The sequence below is a fragment of the Atractosteus spatula genome, chromosome 7 (assembly GCF_055471065.1).
Source record: "Atractosteus spatula isolate fAtrSpa1 chromosome 7, fAtrSpa1.hap1, whole genome shotgun sequence".
NCBI lineage: Eukaryota > Metazoa > Chordata > Actinopteri > Semionotiformes > Lepisosteidae > Atractosteus > Atractosteus spatula.
In genome coordinates this window covers 12,361,449-12,386,551 of record NC_142712.1, presented here as the reverse complement: position 1 = coordinate 12,386,551, position 25,103 = coordinate 12,361,449, and the positions used below count along the sequence as shown (strand labels likewise).

At 37.6% G+C, this 25,103-nt stretch overlaps 2 protein-coding genes across 3 annotated transcripts; one reads left to right on the top strand and one right to left on the bottom strand.

The window, feature by feature from the left end:
* The first annotated feature begins 5,451 nt into the window (after window positions 1-5,451).
* On the top strand, window positions 5,452-13,814 carry vstm5 (V-set and transmembrane domain containing 5). Its single transcript, XM_088921081.1, has 4 exons — window positions 5,452-5,711; window positions 9,990-10,316; window positions 10,723-10,866; window positions 11,945-13,814. Exons 1-4 carry the CDS (start codon window positions 5,633-5,635, stop codon window positions 12,013-12,015), a joined length of 621 nt encoding a protein of 206 aa, XP_088777207.1. The 5' UTR covers window positions 5,452-5,632; the 3' UTR covers window positions 12,016-13,814.
* A 3,170-nt stretch (window positions 13,815-16,984) lies between these two features.
* On the bottom strand, window positions 16,985-24,612 carry med17 (mediator complex subunit 17). Of its 2 annotated transcripts, none has more exons than XM_088922061.1 (13): window positions 24,555-24,612; window positions 23,697-23,949; window positions 22,798-22,961; window positions 22,181-22,400; window positions 21,712-21,848; window positions 21,548-21,629; window positions 21,010-21,162; window positions 20,405-20,535; window positions 19,244-19,428; window positions 18,752-18,889; window positions 18,115-18,232; window positions 17,800-17,959; window positions 16,985-17,396 (listed from the first exon to the last, which is right to left on the bottom strand). In XM_088922061.1, the coding sequence occupies exons 2-13, from the start codon at window positions 23,929-23,931 to the stop codon at window positions 17,188-17,190; spliced, it is 1,932 nt and encodes a 643-aa protein (XP_088778187.1). In that variant the 5' UTR covers window positions 23,932-23,949; window positions 24,555-24,612; the 3' UTR covers window positions 16,985-17,187. The 2 variants fall into 2 exon arrangements, with proteins under 2 accessions (XP_088778187.1, XP_088778188.1); XM_088922062.1 differs by lacking the exon at window positions 24,555-24,612 and adding an exon at window positions 24,466-24,540.
* Between the last annotated feature and the right edge of the window lie 491 nt (window positions 24,613-25,103).

Here is a 25,103-nt window from a genome sequence, read left to right as displayed (position 1 = left end):
GTTAGAAGACACCAATAATGCACACTTCTTAATGGAAGACAAAGATAATACATCACGTTTATGTCTACATACAGTACAGTAGGTCACTACTAGTTCATAAAAAATGTTTTGAAGGTTCCAGCATTTTGATTGAACAATGTTGTAGCAGAACAGCTGTAGTAAGAATAGTAGTTTCAGCTGATCTGTCACAAGAAGTTCTTAAGGCCTCTATTGTCTATATACCGTATATGTAAGTTTACAAGTGGTGGGTGCACTTGATTGATTGTATAATTAGTTAATTGGTGAAGGGGTTAGAGTTAGGGTTAAAGGGACTCATAGTGGTAGGTGATATTGGTTTGTTGTTTGGTGGGTACAGAGGTCCTTTGTGATTTTCATGTGTTCATGCCTCACCAGCCTACTGTTTACACAGAAGCCTGGCACAAATATCTAACACTTTATAATACTGAAAATAAAAAGTACAGAAATAACTTCTCTTTCTTTGATCAAGATTTTTCTGAAAACCAGTGGATGTGTCCAAATGATACGGATTTTAAAAAATCAGATTCAAATCTGTATGAGAGATGAAACAATAGTTGTAATCATTATTCAAATGGTGCAGTTCCTCCAGCTACCGATTAGAGTTGAGCTGAGCATTGAAGATGTATTTTTTATAACTGCTTGTAGTAAATTTCAGAATTGTGTTTTGAAAAACTGAACTTGAATAATCACTAACTGGGTTTCCATGCACACTAGTTTTTTAACACTTGGTATTCACAATATGGTATGCATTGTTGTAAGGATAGTCACAATAAGATGAAAAATATTCCTGATGTACAATGCAGTAACTTCTCTGAAGCATTCCAAATGTGTCTTGTATATACAGTAGGTATATCAGTTGTTCAAGCAATTATGTGACTGAGACTAACATGACAACATTCTTTGAAATTGACACATTCCAGTATGCCCCGACAGTGAAGCATGTCAAGCAGGCTGTTCCTCTTTACTGGAAAGCAGTGATGTGATGGACCTAGTTTAGTTTCACTAACTTGATTTCTCACGTAACCAATTATGCAATGTATAGGAACAAACATGCAGTCTTTCCACTCTGTAAATTTAGGACAATAATGCCTAGTGTCATTTTTTAGCCAACTACAATTTTTTTATGAACTAACAGCAAACAAATTTATGAACTAAAAGAAAACAGAATTCTGCATGGAGAGTTACTGTAATGTTATATAAGAAACACTTGTGTTCCACATAATACTCCTCTGTGATTGCTTTGTTTTAAAAAAATAAAAAAATATATTTTTTGTAAAGATCTAAACTAAAGTTTGTGTTCAAATCATTATTTTAAACCAGTGCAACATGGCTTGTTGAACCCAGAATACTTGGGCTGAAAACAGAAACATTCTGTCTGGATCATTTTGAATATTTGAATGTGGCTGTTTGACATGATGCTCAGAGCATTTGCTTCCTATTTCTCACTTATGGCACATGTGTGCTCAAATATGAAGAGATTTGGTGTTTTCTACCATCCCTGGCCTGGTTGGCTATGTATTCTTAATTTTCCCAATTATACATTATATAATATATCCACCCATCCATTTTCTAACCTCTTCTTCCAATTCAGTGTCATGGATATGTAATATACTGTATAGATTTTACTGATGGTTAGCTTTATTCAGATTATCATAAACAAGCTGTCTGCCCTGTGATGGACTTGTTAACTTGTGCCCTTGCTTGCTAGGATGGACTCCACATAAGCAAACCTGAATTGAAAGAAACAGTAGATGGATCAATAAGCAGTCATTCAGCAACATTGCTTGGAAGACACTTGAGCTTGAAAGGTGTCTAGAAGAACTTGTGGTATTCACTGAGTAGTGACTGTTCATTAACGGTGAATGTGAAAGATGGGTGGCTGGAGTTTTAGGTTTGAACTGCATGTGCTGCAAGAAGAGCTAGCAGAAGAATTCTTACATTTGTGCAGGAAATTAATATGAGTTTAAAGAGTTTAATGAATGATCGATCATGAGGTCTTTCAGTAAATTCAGCACACAACAGTAGTTAAAAACGAATACATTACATCGCTTTTAACAGGGACAGTTATCTTGTTCACAGATTAACCATTTTATAATAAATTAAACTACATACAGTATATTGTAAAGTTTCTTCTAACTGTGCAGCCATTAAAGCTGCTGTAATACAGCAAAACAATTAGTTTTTCTATCCATAATTCAATTAATGACAATTACCAGGTGAAGTTTACTTTATTGAACAATCCATCCATCCATTTCTTAACTGCTTCTTCCAATCCAGGGTCATGAGGTGACAGAGTCTATCCCAGCAAGAAATGGGCGCAAGGCAGGATACTCCCTGGACAGGACACCAGTCCATCGCAGGACAGACAAACAGATACAGACATGCATACACTCACATCTATGGCCATCTAAGACTGATTAGGCCAGCTGAGGGAAGAGTACTATCCAACGGTCTACCAGCACTGCCTGTAGCATCATTCTCAATCTTGCTTGAATTAAATCTAAACGTGTCTAAAAAGCATCAGTAGACTAATATTATCTGCATTATTCCATGTTCACCACCACAGACGTTTTTAATAATTACCACTGGGGGGCAGTACATAATTGTAGAAAGAACTTCAGGTGGAGAGAAGAAATCATTTTTGGTATGAAAAACTAAAATGATGATCTGTTATATAAATTACAGTGTTTATGGCAATTTCTAATTAAGACAATGTTATTTGAATCACGATCATATTGTTCATTTGTGAATATACTCATGAATTTACATCAGTATTTTAATCCACAATTGGAATGTGTCTTTCATATCTTTTTGTATTCTGTTTCAATGTTTTTCATGGGTTTCTTTTTATATATTGCATTTTGCCCATTCCCAGACTTCAAGGTTTTGTGATACTTCTAAATAGGTGGTGAACAGGTTGGCTGTTTTTAGTCACATAATACCACAATATTTTTCTGGTCACAGGAGAATTTTACACACAGCTTCTGTAGCCAGCATTCAAATAGCCAAAACTGAAGCTGCTCATAACACTCAAACCAGGATAAACTGCACGTTCAATTATGCTTGAAGATTAAGCAGTAGAGCATGCAGTCTATTCTTTTTATCTTTAGAATTGATGATAACAGCCCTGTCAACTTGTATTTCTCTACAATGGCAATAAGATAATGTACAATCCAACCTACCCCAGAATACCAACAATGCCGGATCATTACCCTGAGATAACAGACAAGCATTTAAAGTCTGGTATTACCTACAGTATAGTGCTCAGAGGCACTGGAAAAAAAAACCTGGCAACTTTACAGCAGTATGAGTAAAAGGCCATCATTTGTGGTGCTGCGTGAGGAAGATATTAAAAAAATATTCTGAAAAACCACAGTCGCTTCTAATTTGGCTATCAATAAATCTATGCTAAATAAGTGACAGCTATCCAATATCACCGCTGTTGTTGTTTGTTCCCTGCAGGCATCTGTAAATGAAGTGCTGAGGCTGTTGACATGCTCAGTACTTGTCTTTGGAACAATGGGATTGGGTCTGACAATGACAACTATGGATTTTGGCTGTTCAGTGGCTTCTCTTTGTTCTGATAATCCCCAAGTTAGGTGACTGTGCGGACACAAACAGAATTCTGAGAAGAACTGGAAGGTGCAGATTTGCCCATTTTTCTTTATTTGTATTGTTTTATGCCCAGTTTCATTTTCAGCCAGCCTTTTTAACTCTGTCAGGACTTTGTAAATTAACATTTCATTGTCTTCACTTATTGTCTTTCACCATCCAGTAGAATTTCTCACCTTCTCTAGGTCTGGAATGCAGCAATTTTTCTGTTTATGTGAGTTACAGACAGATCTTGACCTAAGAGAAGCATAAAATAAATCTAAGTTTTAACTGCAAAATCTTTATGTCTTCAGCCCAGTCTTAAGATGCTGTCTTTTCAGGAACTTTTTGTCTTTGTGTGATGTTTGATGACTTTGATTTGGTTTGAGACTTCAAATTAATAATAATTCATAATTCCTTACATTTGTATCGCACTTTTCTGTCCACGTCACTCAAAGTGCTTTACAGGTAATGGGGACTCCCCTCCACCACCACCAATGTGCAGCCCCCACCTGGATGATGTAATGGCAGCCAAAGTGCGCCAGCATGCTCACCACACACCAGCTCTCAGTGGGGAGGAGAACAGAGTGATAAAGCCAATTTATAAATGGGACTCATTAGGTGGCCATGATTGGTGAAGTCCGGGGAAATTTGGCCAGGACACCAGGGTAACACTCCTACTCTTTTTGAGAAATGGCCTGGGGTTTTTCGTAAAGATGGAAAATCAGGACATCAGTTTTTTTTCTCATATGAAGGACGACATCATTTTTTTACAGTATACTGGGGCATTAGGACCCACACAGAACACAGGGTGAGCACCCCCCTACTGGTCCCTCTAATACCTCTTCCAGCAGCAATCTTATCTTTCCCAGGTGATCTCCCATCCAGGAGTGGGCTGCCAGTTGTGAATTGCAGGGTACATGTGATATAGCTCCTGAATTTACACCTTATTTTCTGGTGGTTTATACTATTTGTTTCAGCACTTATTTTAGTTAAAGTATTCCTTTATTTTTTGTTAGCTTTCCTTTAAAATACTAATAGGGATTTGTGAATTTTTTGAAATGTAAAGCAGTATGCCCTTCTTTTCTCATTATCTTGATTTATTTGATTGTGAGTGTGAAGTGCTGCTCAGCCCTTTCACTGTGGTTAGAGTTACAGCTGCTATAAACACTAAATAAGAATTAGACCTCCTCATATTTTTAATCAACAATTAGGACTCCTCTCTGTCTGCCAGGGCTGGTGTGGGAATACAATGGGACAGCCAAATGTATGAGCACTGACTGCTCAAGCCGCATAATTTGACTGAAACAAACTGAGCTCTTTACATTCCTTAAGCCAGGACACATACAGTACCAGCATTTGAAGGGAGTCAAACAGGTTCTTTTTTTGTCTGGAGAAAATAAAATGTAACAATAGATCAAAAATGTTACGTTAACCAGTACTTCCACTGAACCAAAAGTACAAATTCTAAGAGAACAAGAGAAGCACTTGAACAATCAAATAAAAACTCATTTAATTGTTCAACATGAGCAAATTTTCAATGAGCAGGCAAGCCAGTCTTTGAGCTGAAACGAATAGGACTTATACAAATGAAAGCCACAGTATAAATACAGCAGGCTCTCATGCAGTATTACATACTGTACACTGCCTGCAGATCCGAAAACTTTTGGAAAAGGCTGCATTTTTTTTTGTCGTGATCACTGTGTAGAAAAGGTGGAATGTGTGCAAAGAAGAGCGTTGTACATGTGAGCTGAAAGCAGACACTTCCTGGCAGTATCAGACTGAGTTTTGGGTGTGTCTGTTTGAGACTGTGACAGACCCTATTCGCTCAGAGTGCTCCCCTCCTACTTGCCAACTTCATAGCATAGGTATGCTCAAGTAAACCTGTTTGAACTGTGAGGTCTCTAAAAGGAAATGTATGAACAGCACCAGCTGGTCTAGAAGTGGCTGAGTTTAAGAAGAAGGCTTTAAGGATGACTTCACAGATGTACTTTGCGGGTGTTTAGATGGACCTTGCATTCTGATGAGGACTCAGAGCGACTGGAACAAATCCACTCTCATTATTATCTTCGTGCTGTGTTACATGGGCGTTTGTTTGCAGGGTAAGTGTAACAACCACCAGTGCCAATGTAAACTCGCTCTGTAGTTTCCTGTTTCATCAGCCTACCAAAGCTACCAGAAAATCAAGATTTGTAAAAATATTTTCAAAACTGGTTGAACGGTAATGATCACTTATAAAAGCCAGAGTAAAATGTGGTTGTCTGGCTAGCTCTTCGTGTTGAATTGAATCGATGATTAAGTAATGATTAAAAAAGCCAGCAAAGCCCAGAGATATTTCTTGCATGTAACAAATACTCTGATGTTATCACAACAACATTTGCAATTTCTGTAGCTTGTTGTGCTGGTTCTGATTCAGCCTATACTCCAGGTATACATTAACAATTGAATTTAGCAGTTAATTGCAGCAGCAGACATTTCCCCAGCTAGTTAAACCAGTTTTCCTTTTAGTTCTGGGTTAAACGTCTGTTTACTAAATGGACTTTGGAGTATATACACCATGCACCCAAATTAACTACAAAGATTCTAGATAATGATCTTCTATAACCGTGCACCCAAAAGTAGCAGTATCAAAATATCACTGAAGCTGCCTTATTAGGAGCTACACTCTTTATGAGTATTCCATTTTAAATTTTTAACATGAAATTCTCTTCTATAGGGCCTTTTAAATTGAGACTGTGGCCCAGCATGTCCTCTGATTAAATGCATCTCTCAGGGGTTTAAAATGCAATGAATACTACTTCCACAGCTTCACCACAATAAATGAAAGCGCAAAGATTCACTGCTGCTTTTATTCCACAAGTAATGCCACAAGTACTTGTGGAATGATATACATTAAGAGTGAAATCACACTTCAACAGGACCACTCTGCATTTTCCAAGAGAAAGATATATACAGTCAGGAATAGTATGTAATTCTTATTTCAAGAAAAATTGTGGTCTATTTTTTGGGAGTTCAGTATCTCAAAAGTCATTTGTAATTAGGTGAAGAGTATTTCATCTGTGACAGATTTGTTAGCGCTAACTTTTCACTCCAGGGATTCTCATTTTCTTGCCTCTGTCTCACTGCACGCTTGTTATTGAATACATTTAGATTATGAAACAATAGAGATGTGATGAACATTTTGCTTTTTACATGTAGTAGTGTATTAGCCTGTTAGCTCATAAATGGCTTTAGAACCATCATTTAGACCTGTTCACAGCTCTGTTGCTATAATTTACTTAAGTACACTACAGGCAAATTATTTTCATTTAAGAATAATCAAATGCATCAATTTTTTTTTATCTCTCAATGGACCAACTGAGATTCTATATAGAAAAGTGTCTTTATATTAATGCATCCCTCTTAGAGAAACAGAAAACTAGCTAGCTACTGTATAACTGATTTCTGCAAGATGAAATATGCTCCCTTTTTGCAAACATAACATTCAAACAAGTTTTTGTTCATTATCTGTACTCTAAGGGGACAAACAATAAATTCCTAAATCTGAATATTTTTATTCCCTACTTTCCTCACTTCATGGTAAAGAGTGCTTGAGGCAGAGATGGTGATTTTCAGAGCAGAACATGGTGGCAGACAATTTTGGATGCGATTACCAGAAGCCTGTGTTATTGTTTTTTCATAGAGCCTCATAAGCTGTGTCTCTATGATGGTAATGATCCTTATCAGAAAAACATTATTCTAAACACCTTTTATTTACTTTCAAGAAAATCAGAATTTCTAGAATTCTGATTATTCAAAGTGTAAATAAATATCTATTAGCAAAATAGGATTCTATTTTAACAAGTACATTAATTTTCCAGTGTCGGCTTCAGAAACAGTATTAATATTCCACTGCTTGCTGCATGATTGATGACAAACATAATTCATCCCAAAGTGCAATCTGTGTACTAGAGTCTTCTAAAATATATAAGAAAAATTACTAAAGAACAATTTTGTTTTATATTAGAATATTGATCTGACAAACAACAACAATCTGACATTGATTTTCAAAGCTCTGTGGATTTTTAGACAAATCTAAATGAATGAAAGCTACTTTCTGAGATAGTTGAATATCTTTTTTTCATTTACCTACTTAAAACGTTTGTAATGACTATTGAAACTGACTGATGTTACTACTGAAAACAAGATTTTCCTCATTTAGCTTTATTTTTTATTACATTCAGGGAATGTTTATATTTGATTGTTGGAATTACTTTAACAAATGAAATACATTCCATTCATTTATCCCATTGTTTCTAAGAAGAAGAGTTTACATAAAACTCTATGGTTACCATTTGTTTGTGTTTCTATTAGACTTTCATACAGTTTCTCTTGATATAGCAAAGTTAAGGCCAGAGAATCAAACCAGACAACGCTCAAAGCTTCTTGATCTCGACAAAATTTACGAGAGGTGTTTTATCTCCAAATTTAAATACACAACCAAATTGTCCCGCAGCATAATTACATGGATTGTTTGTAGTTTTCCCATGGTTTTTATTATGCTTTTCACAAATTTCCATCCTTTCATACTTTTTACTTGGCTCTTTTTCTATGTTTGGACATGTCTTAATACAGCCAGCAGCTTATTTTGCATTGTAAATCACAACTGGCAGCCCACTGAAGCTCAGCAGATGTGAGCCTAGACAGTACCTGGATGGGAGACCTCCTGGGAAAGCTAAGGTTGCTGCTGGAAGAGGTGTTAGTAGGACCAGAGTGCTCACCTTGCGTTCTGTGTGAGTCTTAATGCCCCAATATAGTGATGGGGACACTATACTGTAAAAAAGATGCTGTTCTTCGGAAGAGACATAAAACCGAGGTCCCGATTTTCCATGATCATTTCTCCAAAATAGTAGGGGTGCCCCAATGTCTTGGCTTCATTTCCCTTTGGCCTTTACCAATCATGGCCTCCTAATAGTCCCCATCTCTGAATTGGCTTCATCACTCTGTTCTCCTCCCCACTGATAGGAGATGTGTGGTGAGCGTACTGGTGCACTATGGCTGCCGTTGCATCATCCAGGTGGGGGCTACACATTGGTGGTAGTGGAGGGCAGTCCCTATTACCTATAAGTGCCTCGAATAGATAGAAAGTATAAATAAAAGTCATTGTTTTTCACTAATATCTCGTCTCCTACTAGAAGGTCAGTTCACCTACAAAAGGTGACAGTTTCTTTCAGAAAAACAGGGGCAATGTTTGCTTTGGAGCAGGACTGTACAGCAACCCAGCTCCTGGAGAGGTCCTGCAGACTTTATTAAATTTGTCTTTTAATCGATAGATGAAGTAGCAGATTTGTAAAGTTTGTTAGCTCATCCTCATTAAAAATCTGATTGATCCATTTAAGTAATTCAGAGCTCAGCTGGAAGGAATGCCAGAAGACACTATAGGTTTCCAGGTTTACAGTCACTCCTCTGTCCTTATCGACAAGGCCCACTCAGTGTATTAAGTGTTGCGTTTTAAATTAAAGAAAGGATTTGTTTACTGAAGGTTTCTGCAATTTACCACATGCAGAAAAAAATGGGTTTGCCTCTTGCGTGAAGAAATTATGAAAGATTACATTTCAAAATAAGGTGTTTTGTTTATGTAACCAGTCTAAACTGCATTATTAAAAAATTGCAATATTGAAGGCCTATGCCATTATGAATCATAAGACTGTATTGCATGTAATTTCAATGAGGTTCATATTTCTTTCATTGGATGTTAGAAATATAGCTAATCAGCTATACCAAGTGAAGTTCTAGTCCGAGTATTTTTGGCAGAAAAATATTGCCCTAGAGGACACATGTGAAAACAAGAGGAGACTCTACATTAGATAAAGTCTGGATCAAGGTACCTAACCATATTATTTATGCTGGATGCCTGGGCTCCTTTAAGAAATAGCTGAATCTCCTAGCAACCATATGAGTTTGTAGCCTTTGTTATGTATAATGGAGAAGCTTTCTATAAATTATTATCTCATTTGAAAAGGTAAAATAGAAAAACTCCTACATGCTAGAGTATCTAAGAAATAGACTAGAGCAGGGCAATTGTGATCCTGCAAGGTAGGTGTGTCTGCAGGTTTAAAAGATCGACTTTTAATGACCTAAGTCTGCTCATTGTTACTTTAATTGTTAGTTGCCAATTTAACTATATCTCCCAGCTCTTCAGGTGCTGCTGTTCTGAAGAGACCTAGAAATCCTGGTGTTGGTGTTGGTGTTGATGTAGACGATTGGGTGACATTTGTGTTTTATTTCCTGGTGTTTCTGGTGGAAACAAAGGAAAACATTATAAACCATTAGAGTTTAACAGGGTACCAATACATTAATTTTAAGATTTTAACTGTACTCACCATGCTTCTGTTTTGTAGCTGAAGCGGTCACCATAACAACCCCTCACCTCAGTATCAATGCCTCAGTGCAGGATGATGTACTGTTCTCTGTGGCCTACTTGTGCTGGGGGACTCCAACCATTCGGTGGAGATTTATGTCCGTATCCAGAATCCAGAGCATCGTTGTCTGGCAGCCTGAAGTGTATGAGAACATTTCCGATGCTTACAAAGACAGACTGCACACATACGACAATGGCTCTATAATGCTGCAAGATCTAAGGCTAAAAGACTCTGGATATTATGTGATAACTGTGACAGAGCCTTCTGGAACCAGTAAGGATGCTGTCATCATACTAAAAGTTACCGGTAAGTAATCACGCCGAGCTTTGAACACATCAAGTATTAAGGACACTCATCTTTTTTTGTGTTTCCAATGTTGTACAACAGTGTGCTTTATTTATAGTTTTTTTTTTGTCTGGATGACTAACATTTGAAGGACCTGGACTGGAGGGGAGGAAGGAGAAAATGAACAACACTTGGATAGAAAAAATGAAAGAAGTTTACAGGAAAGAGCCATGTGTCCTCTGTTTGCTGTTGAGTCCTAGTGTTTTCCTTTTTTGTGCAGTAGCGATGAAGAGGAAACTAATGGTGTAGTGACTCTTCATTCTAATAAACTATAAAACTTGTATTCTATGTGGATTTATAGATTGTGGTTAACAATGTGATGCAGCAACTCTAGTTAATTCCTAATTTATTTCTATTCTTCCTATAGAGAACCTCTATGAGGACCTACATTTTTTAGCTGTCTTCATAACAGCTCTTGGAGCCATAGCAGGATTTTTGATGTTGTCCATGTGGTTATTGGATAAAGTTGTGAACAGGATAAAACTGAAGCAACGGAACAGAAGACAGATAGGTAACCTATACATTTGATTTAAGGCAAATAAAGCATAACAAGGAAAGCGATTTTCTTTATGCACTACTGCAGGTGTGGCCAATCCTGTTCCTGTCAATCCTGTCCACAGTCAATCATCAATTTGTAAAGTCTTGGAACAGTTGTGAATTCTGATCAATTTAGTAAATGAACTGATTCAATTAAGCCAGGTATGGAATGCATCCCTTGATAATCGCTACTTAATAGTACAGATCAACCTATGCTAAGGAAATCAAACTGTTCCCAGTATTTGGCAGTTGATGATTTAAAGGTGACCCCCAAAATCTGCTGGATTATGGAGCTGCAGGAGAAGTGCTTGACCTCTGTACTAGAGGATATGATACAAAAAGTATAGTTGCTTTAGTGTGTAGCCATGCTAGACTGCGTTTTTAAAATTTCTGTGAGATTAGTCATGCAAAATGTTTCTGCTAGAATATTTTTTTAAAATAACTATGTATAGTGCAGCTGCCTCAAAGAACTGCAAAACATCTCAGAAATCTAGAATTCTAAAAGGAGGGTGTGGTTTTTAACACCTGGCTGTTTTCCATTAAGGAAAACTTCATGAGACCTGGTTCTCACAAATGCTCTTTTTGTTGACATATTCAAGGGAATAACGCTTAACTCTGCATTCCAAATAACCATTCCAAACTATATGCCAAAGTAGCGATTCTACATTGTAACAAGTAATAGGTTTATTCCATGCTGAAAAGAGAAGAAAACACAACGTTTCGACCTTGGAGCCTTCTTTACCTGTGAGCTCACCCCTGAAGGTGGCTCCACAGCCAAACTGTTGTGTTTTCTTTCTTCTCTTTTCAGCATGGGATAAACCTATTACTTGTTCCTTTGCAGCCTACGCATGCTGACGCAGCTACCCACCTGACTCTACATTGTCCCACTAGAAAATCTGGAACACCACCACAGTAATTGTACAAAAGATGATATATTTCACTATACTAAGATTCATAACTATAATCATCCATTCATAAAGAAACATCTGTTTGTGTGTCATTAGTGCAACAATGTTTTTACTTATTCTGGACTGGATATATTTCTTTTACAGAACAAGAGGTGATTGAGCTGCAACCACTTGATGGAGAAAATGAATCACATATCAGCAAGGAGGATAGCTGATCACCTTAAGTGATCACAAATTTGCTTTTCCCTTTCTCCACATTAAAACCAGAAACTTTATATGTGGACACATGCTTTATTGTATGAAAAGCAATTGAACAAACCAGCTGAGGAACAAACTTTTTTTATCCCCATTCCATTTCATTGTGTATGTCCTCATTTTACTCTCGTGTTTTGCAAAGAACAAGTGAGACGCTGATGAATGCTAATAAGCCCCATGGATTATTATCACAGCCATCTGAAAGTACAGTCCACAGTGGGCAGACTGCTATTTGAACAGAAGCAACGCAAATCTGATTTGAACTGTTTTATTTAAATAAAAAAAAAAACACTACATAGAGTTTATCTGAAAAAGTCTTAGTATTCAGATATATCCATTGTATAATATCATGCTGGTTATGTTTACTTTTCCCATTTTTGGACATGCACATTTCTTTGGCCACTGTGTTTAAAAAAAACAGCCTGCATTTGCTCATTTGCTAGACAAATGTATTAGTTTATCTGACTAATACACACCTCAGCAATCATTTTCTTCAAAAACAATAGCTACTGCAAAAGGGTACCAAATGTTAGAAAACTTAGGCATTACAAAATTAATATTTTGCACTATGCTGTAATCTGTAAGACAAACCTAAGGAACATGCTTTCTTTATTTCTTTATTTCTAAGATTGGACAAAGAATGCCAATTACAGAAATAAATACATTTAAGATTGCATCTCTAACAGCTTTAAGATGATTAAGTTTATCACTCAGGAGGTACAGTAAGGCAATGGTTACCATTGCTGCCTCACAGGGCCTCACTTGGGCTACTATCTGCATGGAGTTTGCATGTTCTCCCCAGGGTTGCATTGGTTTCCTCCCCAGTCCAAAGACACAATGGCATGTTAATTGGCTTGTAGTAAAATTGCCCTGCTATGAGTATGTGCCCTGCGATGGGCTAGTGTCCTGTCCAGGGAGTGTTCCTCCTGTCTTTTGCTGTGATAAGACTCGGGCTCTCCTACCCCATTTTGGCTAAAGAGCTTACAAAATTTATGGAATGCTGATTTGGTGAGAGAAGGGGGCAGGTAGCCCAAGGAGGAGGAGAAGGAAAGACAAAGAGATCTAGAAAAAGATTTAGAGGAAGGCATAGTGGGTCGCAGCACAAGCAGGCTGAAGTAGTTCAAGTAGGGTAGCTGCAAAGGAACAAGTAAAGGTTTATTCCATGCTGAAAAGAGAAGACAGGAAACAATGTTTCCGCTGTGGATTCTTCTTCGGCTCACGGGTTCCTTTGCAGCCTATGCATGCTGATGCAACTACCTACTTGACCTACAAACTGTATGTATTTATGTAAGTTTATCAGTCCTATTCACCAAGGCAAGACTTACTAATCACAACCTTGTCAATTACCATCCATTGCACTGTGCTTAATTCTTCTCAACCAAAACAGGCTGAGCTGACCAGAAACAGGTGAGCATGATTGAGTTGATTGGATGGTCACTGGAGGAGTGTGAGTGGCAGGTTTTTCATTGATGAACATGGACGCCTACATGCTTAAAACTCCTTTTAATCTCATTTGCAAGTGCATTTGAGCCTATTGGGTGGGAATGAGATTTTTGTCATAACTCCCAATGAGAAAGGGCTATCCTGGGCTGGTCACTTAAGTACTGGTAAGAGGATATCCTACTGCACTTTAACGACAATTCCCTCAGCTTGTGCAGAATAATGGCCTTTATGAGGGGGGATGCAAGTTGAATTATTTGCAGGTACTTTTCAATGATCAACTTACAAGATCTATTAAAAAACAACATTGTCTTGTGAATTAATTTGCTAAATTAATGTCAGAAGCAGAGTGAAAAACCAGAGTACTCTTATGGCTTTCACTACTACCGTATATTCATCCACCCATGGCTTATACTCATGAAGGGTTTACTAGAAATTCACAATAACTTTCACCACAATGAGTGTGAAAACTGTGAAAATTGAAAAGCTATAAATTGTACCACTCATTTTGTGGATGGTTTGTGTGAGTATTTAGTTTTCTGAAAAAAAACGTTGCTACTACATTTGCAGGAAATGCTTTGTGAATACAGGGCTACATCTGGATACCTAGAAGAATATTGAACTAATAGACATGCTGCGAATGAAAGGCATATGGGAAGAAGTTTATCAATATTTATTTTGAGGGAGTGCACATACCTTGCTCACCTTTCATAACTAACACCTTCTTTCATCTGACTTATTTTTGTTTAAGCTTCCCCCCATTCATCAAAAGTTCAAGAGTGCAGACCCAAAAGCCTAATGAGGAAAGAATGTTCATTTTCTGGGTGTGTTTAAGCATCAGCTCCAAAAATAGCTTCCTTGGGATTTAACTTGAGTTTGTTTAGTTAATTTAAGTTGTGCAATTGTCAGAATTTCAACACCAAGAACCGCACAATTAAGAAACCTGACCCGTGAATAAACTGTAGAAAGGACACATTTTAGATCAACATACCGCTGACTTTTTAAGTTAATTCTGGAAGACTGCTTTATGTTCTTGTAAGTGAAAGATTGGGATGTTGGCAAGAGTAACCACAGAGAAAATTAGAGAATTTGACGTAGAAAAATACCAAAAATAATAGCAGTATAGAAATATCTGCTAGTACCTGTATACTATGTTCTAATGTGTTTGGTAAACAGAAAAAAAAGGGTATTTGTATCTACATAATATATGGTGTATTGTAGTTATACATTAGTACTGGACTCAACTTCAGTTGAAGTAATAAGTACATTTATTGTTAAGTGTAATCTAATTTAAAACTAGTGATAATTTCCCAAGTACTGTCACAACTATGCTGCTGTGACTGAAATTGTAGTTACACTAAAAATAGTAAAAATAGCTGATTTACAACTTTATTGTAAATCAACGCAACAGTGATACTCACACAAAATCAAACTTCATGACTTGATTAGGTAAAGTAGCACAGTATTTCAGCAAATTTAAGTTTTTCTTATCCATCTGCTCTCAAGCTTTCCCATGAAAATGAAATGAAGCGATATTGTCTTAAATGCATAACCTAATTTTAATCTCCGTTTAACTTCAACAGATCTTATCTAAGGCTTTTAATGGATAGAGAAACACTACCCATTCCTTGCAAGTAAAGGGCATCATAGCTTTCATTTATCTCATGATTTACATTTTCCTACAAAATTAACAAATTTAAACCAAAGGTGGCAGTTTCAGTTAGCGCACTAGTCACGTAGCCACTACATCACCTGACTACATTGTTCTCTTCAATGAGAAATCTCTAGCTGCTAAGCATTTCCAAATTAAAGCTCCCACACTGCAAATGCAATGTGATCTACAGTATGATCGGTTGGCACAAATTCCTAGAAATTAGACCATATACATCTGTGGTCAGACAGATGACACAAAAGGGAAACGGCCAGCCTTTGAAGGAGTTATTCTTGCAGAGCAATCATTATTTTTCCCTTTCTTTTTTTTAATCAGGTTTCAACTGTTCTACACTTAAACCTTCTCCAGATCGGTCAATTCCATCCCTACCTTTCCAGTGAAAATACAGAAAAGCAGGATTCAATGGCATTTTTCTCTGTAGCAGTACAGTTGGATTCATTGTCACCTGTTCACTCACTTATTGTGATCTTTACCACTAGTTCCAAAGAACAAACTGTATTTATTTTATAGCTTTACAATAGATAAAACCACCCCTCATTGTATTGATTCTTGACATACTTCAACTTCAGAGCTGGCTCTTTGCACAAATCTGAACTCTAATTGTTGACTGTGTGCTGTTAGATTGCATACAGTACCATTTACAAAACAAAAATGTGAATGACATCATGGCTGCAGAAGAACAGCTAGAGGTCATGGGACAAAAGATGGCAAATAAACCAGGTAGATGGCTCATTGATGAACAGAAATTCAGATGATTCACTCAGAAATGTAGCAATAAAAATGTAATGTAAATTAACATAACAGAATAGGATCTTCTCATTGTACTGACTACAATACTTTAACATGTCACAGATTTCCTTTAATTTATGTTTGGTAATATAATTGGTTTTGATAATAATGATGTAGAAAGCAAGTCATTACTTCTGTTATGGCTCTACAGCACAGAGTAGTTGCTTGTTCTAATCGACAAAGTAATACAGTGCCTTAATTTATATGAGACATAGTCTACCCAATTTATCAACTTCCCAGAACGAGGGAACTGCACAGTATCTTGTTTTATATTCCTCTCTCCATCATTATGTTGCAGTCCTCATTATATACAGTATATATACTGGACCCAATGCTAGAGATATTATAAGGGAGTGAATTTGTTGCTTGAATTGTGGCAGGTGTATTTAGGCCTTATATCTTTGCAAATACATTGTGAACAGCCAAGACAAACTATTTTACAGAAACATGAGAAGTATATACAAATAAATTTGCAATACATCTACCAGCTTATAAAAAGCTAAACTTTCACCTACGCCTAGTTTTTTTGGTCTTCCATTTGTAGTCCACAAACACAAATCTGTATCAGGATCAGAGGCACCTTAGGCTGACAAACTTTCAAGAACGTTGTTGTAGATGTAGACTGAATTTTTAGAACAACCAAGTTTAAATTTACTTTCATAAAAGGGAGTACGTTTTGGCACACATGGGTCAAGCTTATGTTCTAAAGTTTAAAAAAAAATGGTTTTCCAACTCACCTGACCCCCAAAATATCACAACTTAAATAAGTACAATTCTAAAAAAAGTTTTAATTTCTAATCTAGATTCCGATAAAAATTTACAGCCCATTCTGCATTACCTCACACTCCTGGTGTTCAATATTCTCAGCTCTAATCACTCTGTAGCTGTCACATCTAACTGCAACATCGTGTTGAACATCATACTGTAGATAGTGCGACAAGCTTTTGTTGAGATCTTCACGGCCTTCACTGCAAAATGTCAGTACATCTTTGAAAAGACTGCAAGTAGGTATAAGAAAAACTGCAAGGAAAGTTTTAACACAATTTAATATACTGCAGTTAATTGATCTAGAAAGAAAGGAAAGCCAAAAAAAGAGTGAGGCAGGTGAGTCCTTTTTTCCCCCGCCCCAAATCAAGGAGTTCGTTCGTTACTTTAAGTTTCACAGGAGGTGAGATTTCTCAGCACTTCACCGAACTTGAGGTTCTCGTTTGTCTCTGTGCAAAAAGCCGAATTATGGGCATGGGGTGAGAGCTGCCATCAAAAGCTCCATTTTGTACACAAAGTTCCGTCCTTCCATCTTGTTCCAGTGCACCTCCTTGCTTGGCCCACGCAGGTGGTTCCATTTGTTGTCTTGGATGACGTCGCTCTTGGGCAGATCCTTGCACTGGCTCCGGGGGAACTGCACGATGACTTTACAGCCGCTCTCTGGCCCATTACGAACTGTAATCACACAGAAGACAAGAGTCTCTGAACGGCTTTGCAAATTATACAATTTAGCAGGTCTGATATAAATAATTAACATACAATTTTGTCAGAATGAAGACAACTGAGCATTCAGTTTTTTAAAAAAAAATTCCCAAGCAACTGTTGTACATGAGATAGCATACATGCTACACTTAGTGACGACAAAAAAAAAACTAGTGTAGTAATATCAGTAAAACATAGTGAAAGTCCATTACATGAATAACAGTGGGAAACTGTTGTGTAAATAGTGTGTAAAACAAGTCTGTAAACTAGTTTTAAAAAAAAGTAGCAGCAGTGCAGAACAGTTCAACAAGTTATTATTAAGTCTGACACAATAACTATCATACCAACAGGTCCGAGACAGATACAGTTTTCCTACCAGAAATGGCAAACTCTCCATTGGGTGAGGCCACTGTGATGGCGGAGGCATTGCCAATGCTCTCCACTGAGCCCAGGCCCACGTGGTTACTGAAGCTCAGCACGTGCCAGCCCATCACTTTGGCCAGCTGCTGCACCGCATGGACTTGGTGCTGCGACATCTGGAAATAAGAGCCAATGCAAAGTTTAAAATCCTGCTAAAGGAAATTTAGGATTTAGCTTACCTTTCTCATAACTTTTTAATTGCCACAATGCTTTATATATATATATTATTCTCTGAGTGTGTTGGAGTGACTGCTAGACTAAGAGGACAGACCTGTGAGAGGAGGAAGTCTTGCAGCTCCTGCTCTTGGTGAGATAGAGCGATGACCCGGCCATCTCTGTGCACCACGCGAATCTGTTCCACACCAATGTTTAGCTGCAACTGAATAGACCTGCCCAAAACACAGCCTCTGGTAAATCTTTCTGTCCTGAGGCATGCCCCTGAATCTTATAATGGTGAAAACTGCTTTATACATACAATGAATATAATTCTAAAGTTTTAATATATTACCAAAGTCAGCGGTTATTCCAGATGTAATCTACATAATATAAAACGTACATTTAGCTACGTAAAATGAACCAGGCCAGCGGGCAGTGTAGTGGTTAGCACTGCTGTCTCAAGGCTCACTCCTGGCTGGGATGCTTCCGTGTGGAGCTCTAAATTGTACCCTACATGCACTTCCACCTGAGTAACCTACAATAGACTGTCATTCCATCTAGGCTGTATCCTGTATGCAGGGGCAGCTGGGTAAGGTCTAACCTCACTGCAATGATTTCAAGGACTAAGCACTTATTGAAAATGGATGGTTGGACACGAGCCATTTCAATTAAAATGTTTTAAAATATGAAATGCCGATTTTAACCAGCTTCTACAGACGAGGCATTTAAATACTATCATCAGCAGTACTTACTTGCATATCTGCTCGTAGCCCTGTGAGGTAATCAAAACCTTAACACTGGATTCATAAACATCATTAATGTTTGACCAGTGAGCCTGAATCTGCGGATCTTCTATGCGGCTGGCCAGGCTGTCTATTGTCCGTGCCGTCCTAGACGGAAAAATAAACATAAAAACAAATCTAGAAGGATTTTTCATAGGTTAGATGGTCACATCTGATGAATGGAAATTACTACATTAAGGCTAGAAATTGCCAGAACAACTCATGAACAACATGCTGCTTATACAGGCAATATAGCAGGGGAAATAAAATGGTTATCACAGCTCATGGGAAGGAGCTAGCTCATTTCTAAATCCAGACTTCTGAAGAGCTGGTCGTTATCTTTTCAAACACACTCAGTGTGAAGGAAAGGAAAAGGAAAAACTCAGCGGTTGTATAGCAAAACAGCAGGGATTCCCTGGGCTTCCATTATTTAAAAAATAAGTTCTGCTACACTGCACAGACCTGCGCCTGAGGAAAATGTGCTTTGCTTGTTTGATAATCTTCTCCAGGAGCCCTTCGTTCTGCTGCAGGGAGGCGATCTCTGCTTTATCAAAGGCCATAGGCCCGGCAAGGCGCAGCCTTTTGTGTCCGAAGGGGGCGCTAGCAGGGTGCGGCATTACTGCTGAGCTCAGGGTCTGTTTGTGAAACTACAAAAAAGAATACTTCAGCATAGACAGTACACAGAGATGAATCTATACAAGAAGACAGCTTATATGAATACAAAATGGGACAGGAAAGTGTTTACATTCTTAAATTTGCATATATTGTTATTCAAACATTGTTATAACAATTCAGACTTTTTATACAGGATGAAAACATCTATACATTTAGTAGTAGCATTTTTTCAAAAACAAACTTGGAAATTACTTCTTAAAGGGGAATTGCAGTCCCAATTTCTTAGAATAGTTGTTTAATCCCGGTAACAAAATAAATGCATTGACAGTACAGAGAAATTTTACAAATTTCAAAACAAACATAAAATCTTTAACTTTGTGAGTGTCCGTAAAATTGTCATTGTGTCAAACCCCTGGTCTTGCCACAGGCGAGAGTGAGAGTTGGTGCAAATTTGTGACACGAAACATCCCTTCCTGCTCACTAGTCACTGTAATGACTAATTAATGTGACGTACAAGCAAATAAGTACAGGCTGTGCAGCAGACATTTCAATGCAGAAAATCCAACATGATCTGCATGCTGAGTTAACAAGTAGCATTTCTCAGCAGAACTGTCTTGAAGCCCTTCTGAATCACAGACAATGGTGGTAATATTGCACTATGCATACCTGGAAACTTAGTCTAATTTGTGATGTAAATTGGAGGTTTTATAAGTTACTGTGTCCGTTTTACTTTAAATGCGGTTTGAAATGAACTCATCAATGCTGATTCTTTCTAACCCTGAAATCTTAAAATAGTACTACTGTTCCTCTTTAAATAGCAAATACTCATGTTAACAAAAAAAAATACCAGTACAAAACAATCTGAAGCAAGCACTTTGCACTAAGCTTCGGTACAGAGGAATTTGTGCAATCTGCCTCTAATCTCCCACTTTAAAGCTTTTGTTCTTACAATACTTTAAAAGTAATTTGTCACAAGCACTTCAAAAAGCTTTCACAGACAACGTGTACCTCTCTCATGAGCTGATGGAGGTTATGTTCAAGCACGTAAAGGTGATCGTCTGGCTTGGGTTTTTCTGGAGAGGCCTTTTGATTTTTCTTTTCACCGGTGGAGTGACACAATGAAATGGAGAGCTGCAGACCTTAATGTTATTCAAAATAAATTCCACCTGTTAATTAGTGTAATACTTAATCCTAAATAAAATCTCATAATAAAATACCATTATACAATACATCCTTAAAGTAAACCAGTCCTAAGAGCACAACAAATATTCAGGAGTTGAATTTTCTAACACAGTCCTATGTGGTATTCATTTAAATAGGCATCCATTACTGGAATCTAATCATTTGTAACCCTCAGGAGAAAGATCTTTTAATTGGTAGGTAATGAATAAGAGGGATTAATTAATGAAGATAAGAAAGTCAGTATTAAGCAGACCAATTTTAAACAAATAGACAACACCAAGTTTGCCAAAGCCCTCTGATGCAATGAAATTTACACAGGAATTTTAAAACTACCTCAATATGTGCCAGAACTTATCGATGTTCATCACCTGATGGTCAATTTTTAATAAAACAGATAACTGCTTTCCAGAATAACTGGCTGCACTGCTCACCTGGGAAAGGCTGGGAGATGATCTGATTCTTTACAACAATGTGAGGGATCTGGGATTTAATCTGCACCGCCTCTCGAGAGAGCTGTGCAAATATCTCCTTGCAAAGCAAGACGTTCTGGGCCGCTTCCAGCTTAGCATGCCAGGGCTGAGAACCTGTCCGAAGCAATACCAGAACAATTTGCATTTGTTCATGCCTAATTATTGTACAAACTTACTGGACACCAGTGACACCACATGCCATTGAAAGAACAAGAAAATGTGCCAGTGAAATGCTTGAAATCAATCACACTCATTCATATTGCACTTGATGAAAAAAGCAACTGTAGTATAGAGCTGATAGTACTGGAATTATAAAATGTATACATACAAATGGGAAAGGAAAGTGCTGTTACAAAATTGTGTTTTATTCCCATCATTTCAAATATACACATTTATCTATCACTTATCTGATTGTGAGACATTCGATTTACTGATTTAACTGTTTAGAACTTACACATTTTTTCATTATTAAAAAAAATCATTTACGATAATCAAATACCTGATTTTGCTTTTGGCTGTCTTCTGAAAAGGCTCACAGTCCCAAGGTCACCTATATCAGGAGCTTGTTTCTGAATAGAAACCTAAAAAAAGTAATTAAAAATATGAATAATAATTCAGACTGGAAATCTATTTTAAGCTCCCATGATAAAGTAAATCTCCTACCTTGATGTAAGCAGATCCTTCCAGATCACTGGGAATTTGAACATCAAGAGGGCAGTAATCTTCTGGGATCTTCTTGTCCAGGTCAATGTCTGTGTTCTTAATGACTTCAAATGTCCCATGATGGGGAAACAATGATCCTGAAGTATGCACACATCAATCATCAGACTTGTCTTAACCATTCAAATACTTCTGTATACTGAGAACATTATATTCCTTTAGAAAATATCGGTAAGAAAAACAATGATATAGTTTAATGAGTAAAATTGTAATCAAAAGGTATATTAAAATTGTGTTAAAATGTATTAGTAAATCCATATTTAAAACACCCTGTAGAGTTTTGGTTTTCATGTTACAAAAACATTCCTGTTCTGAAATTGACAAAGAAATGGATACAGTAAACAGAGGCCTAGCACCTCACTGATCCTGCAGCATGTAATATTCAAAATCTAACTTGTATTAAGGTGTATACCTGCGCTCTTGTAGCTGAGGTCTCCAAGGATTTTGTCCCCCACTTTCCTCAGTTTCCACTGGGATCTAAGCCTGAGCAGCTCCGAGTTGAAGTCTCTCTGTCGTCTGTTCTCTTGGTTTTCTGCAACTGACTTACTGAGCTTCTCTGCACCTTTGAGCAGCAGTTGAGCTGCTGTGGCCAGAGATTTCTTTTTGCCGATAAGCTGCAATACCTGGGGTGTCTACAATAAACATACCAGAGATTAAAAAATACGAAGGGACAGTGCAGGAAAACCCAAATATTATACATAGAACAGTGCTACACCTTCAGCACATTTTCCAAATTTGCTTTCCATTAAGGTGAACAAGTCAGATTTGCTAAATACATCTTATATAGACAAATGATTTAGTTCTAATTCTTCCAATCTGAAAACAGTTTGTAGTCCATACGACGTCTATCGCAAAACTACGGCAAAACAGAAATGATCATTTAATTGCTTTCTATGTTAAAGAAGAAATTGAGAACCATGACAATTAACCTTTCCCAGAAAAGTGCTGACTAGGGATGAATCACATTGAATACAATATGATTGCATTCACCTATTTTAACAAAGTGCTGGATTTGATTTGACTGTGTACCTTTCCAGCAGTGACGTCATGGGAGACAGGGTCCAGAGTCATGTACTTTTTCTCTTTGACCACACTTAGCACATCATACAGCACACACATCTCTGTAAGTGCACTCCGCAGGTTATTCCGAACTGAGTCCCAGGGCCAAAGTGAGGGCTGGAACTTCACAGTGGCTGGGGAAATAAAACAGTCCTTCAGTGAGGTAGGGTCCCTCAGCCTTACTTCATTTCTAAGTAAAATCTCCTGCTTGTTTGAGTTACCTGGAAAGTGTCTATTCACAGGGGAGGCAAATTGTGAGCTGCTATAGTGTGACATTTCCTATGGTGGCTTGTTACAATAACTTTACAGCCTCTCTCTGGGGGGGATCATGTACTATGAAACAGAAAATGTGAATCTGTCTAGACTTTCTTCCTGTGTGCATTTTAATATAGAATCAGGTCCCCTGGGTCCTAAATATGACTGCTACATTCATTGTTTGGATTTACGCCTTGAACACCAGACGTTAATGGCTTGAAATGCTTATGCAGGTCAAAGAAATTACCTAACAACAGTCCAAAAATATAGAGCTTAAAACTAGCCAATACTGATACTACTAAAATACACCTCTCGATCAAGGGGAGTTTTCTTTCTAAAAAGAACTGGACATAATAGGATATCTGAAAATACTGTGCTTGTTAAGGAGTGCATTGCCTACACACCTGACAAAAATGTCACCTGGTTGTTCTTCCCTGATAACTTTATTTGCAATTCAGCTTCACATCTACATTCCTCGCTGTTTTCTTCCTGCTGTGAAAGTCAGCACTGCAAAAGGGAAGCTCTGGCCTTGCGAGACCACTATATGGTTTAAAAACCAATTAACCTCTGCTACGAATTACAGAGCGAGACGCAACAACAAATTGTTCACACACCTTCATCCTCCTCGGCCTCCTGTTTCCCCCACTCCTGGTCCCTGGACTCCCCCTCTCCTCCTTCATCTTCCGAGTCAGACCCCTGACCAAAATCGATGCGTTGGGCGAGTTTGGCCAGGTTCTGGGACATTGACAGGGGCTGGACATAGGTCTCGATCCCATCTAGGGACACCTCCTGGACCTGTTTTTCGCAGGCAGATTCTATACTCACTCGGACAGCTGGACCACCTGACATGGTGACGATTGCACTCAGCTGCTTGCATGAAAGAAAAGGGAGAAAAGGGAGAGACGCATTAAGACACACTGCTCTTCTTGCAAGATGAGTATGTGGAACCTTCAGTATTGTTTGCAAGATGCTGTTGAGTTCTAAACGCGGCTCGGTGCGGATTTTCAAACTGAATGGAAATAATTTTCACAACAAACAGACGTTTTACTTCATAGGAGCTATGTGCACAAAACCACAAAAACCTGGAGATCAGCGTTATACTGACCACTCTCTTTGAAATGTTGTTATTGAAGAATACTGTAAGCAGTTTCTACGGTTACACACGGTAATGTGTAATGTTTAACAATCTACATAGAAAATAAACCCAGATTTCAGACTAATACGCAAAACAGTTACATTTAACCTAATAAAACTTGGGCAACGAAATACTATAACATGTAACTATAACAATACAGTTCTACAGTCCAAGCTACGGATTTCCTAGCTTGCTATTAACTCCACATGGAGAAGCGCATACCGCTAAAGTAAATATAGTTTCAGCACCTAATACAAACCGGTATTATTTATTCAGCTACTCCTGGTACTGCATGTACAGGTAAAGTATTTAATTGAATGTTCTATATTGTACTTACATTTATTAAGAAGGAAATGCATCCACAAGCTCACGCACCAAGTCTCACGAGAAACAGCGATACTTCACCGGAAAGAATTTCTCGCGAGATCCTTCCAGTATGCAGGAGGGTTTCCCCCTGGTGATTCAAGCCTTAGTGCTTATTCTATATATATATAATTATATATCTGGGCTTTTTACCTGTGCTATTGTGTTGCAGTCTGCAAAATTAAACATTAGTTTATCCTTCAACTGATGGACGAACATATAATATAGAAGAACTACAATACCCATAAGGGTTTGACCTAGGACCACGTTTATGTTGTTGTTAGGCTTTGGTGCTAAACGTTACTGTTACATTAGTTGTACAACACTGTACAACTTTTGTCTTACTGTTTCTCGTGAGTTTGGTAAACGTGGTGCATTTAAATTCGAGACATCTTTCTTAATAATTGGTACTTAGGATTTTTATGGTCTTGTTGGATGAAGATTGTTGTCATCTTAATAATAATTATTAATAATATTGTTGTGATACCTTAATAATTCAAATTGATTGAACGATTGTCAGGTG

What these genes read in the sequence shown, in the direction of transcription:
- vstm5 (XM_088921081.1), top strand. Translation starts at nt 5,633, where the DNA reads ATGAGGACTCAGAGCGACTGGAACAAATCCACTCTCATTATTATCTTC. An exon ending in CATGGGCGTTTGTTTGCAGG is followed by an intron (nt 5,712 to 9,989) that starts GTAAGTGTAACA and finishes TCTGTTTTGTAG; the next exon opens with CTGAAGCGGTCACCATAACA. An exon ending in ACGGAACAGAAGACAGATAG is followed by an intron (nt 10,867 to 11,944) that starts GTAACCTATACA and finishes TTTCTTTTACAG; the next exon opens with AACAAGAGGTGATTGAGCTG.
- med17 (XM_088922061.1), bottom strand. Translation starts at nt 23,931, where the DNA reads ATGTCAGGTGGTCCAGCTGTCCGAGTGAGTATAGAATCTGCCTGCGAA. An exon ending in CCTCAGCTACAAGAGCGCAG is followed by an intron (nt 21,849 to 22,180) that starts GTATACACCTTA and finishes TGCATACTTCAG; the next exon opens with GATCATTGTTTCCCCATCAT. An exon ending in CACATTTTCCTCAGGCGCAG is followed by an intron (nt 18,890 to 19,243) that starts GTCTGTGCAGTG and finishes TTTTCCGTCTAG; the next exon opens with GACGGCACGGACAATAGACA.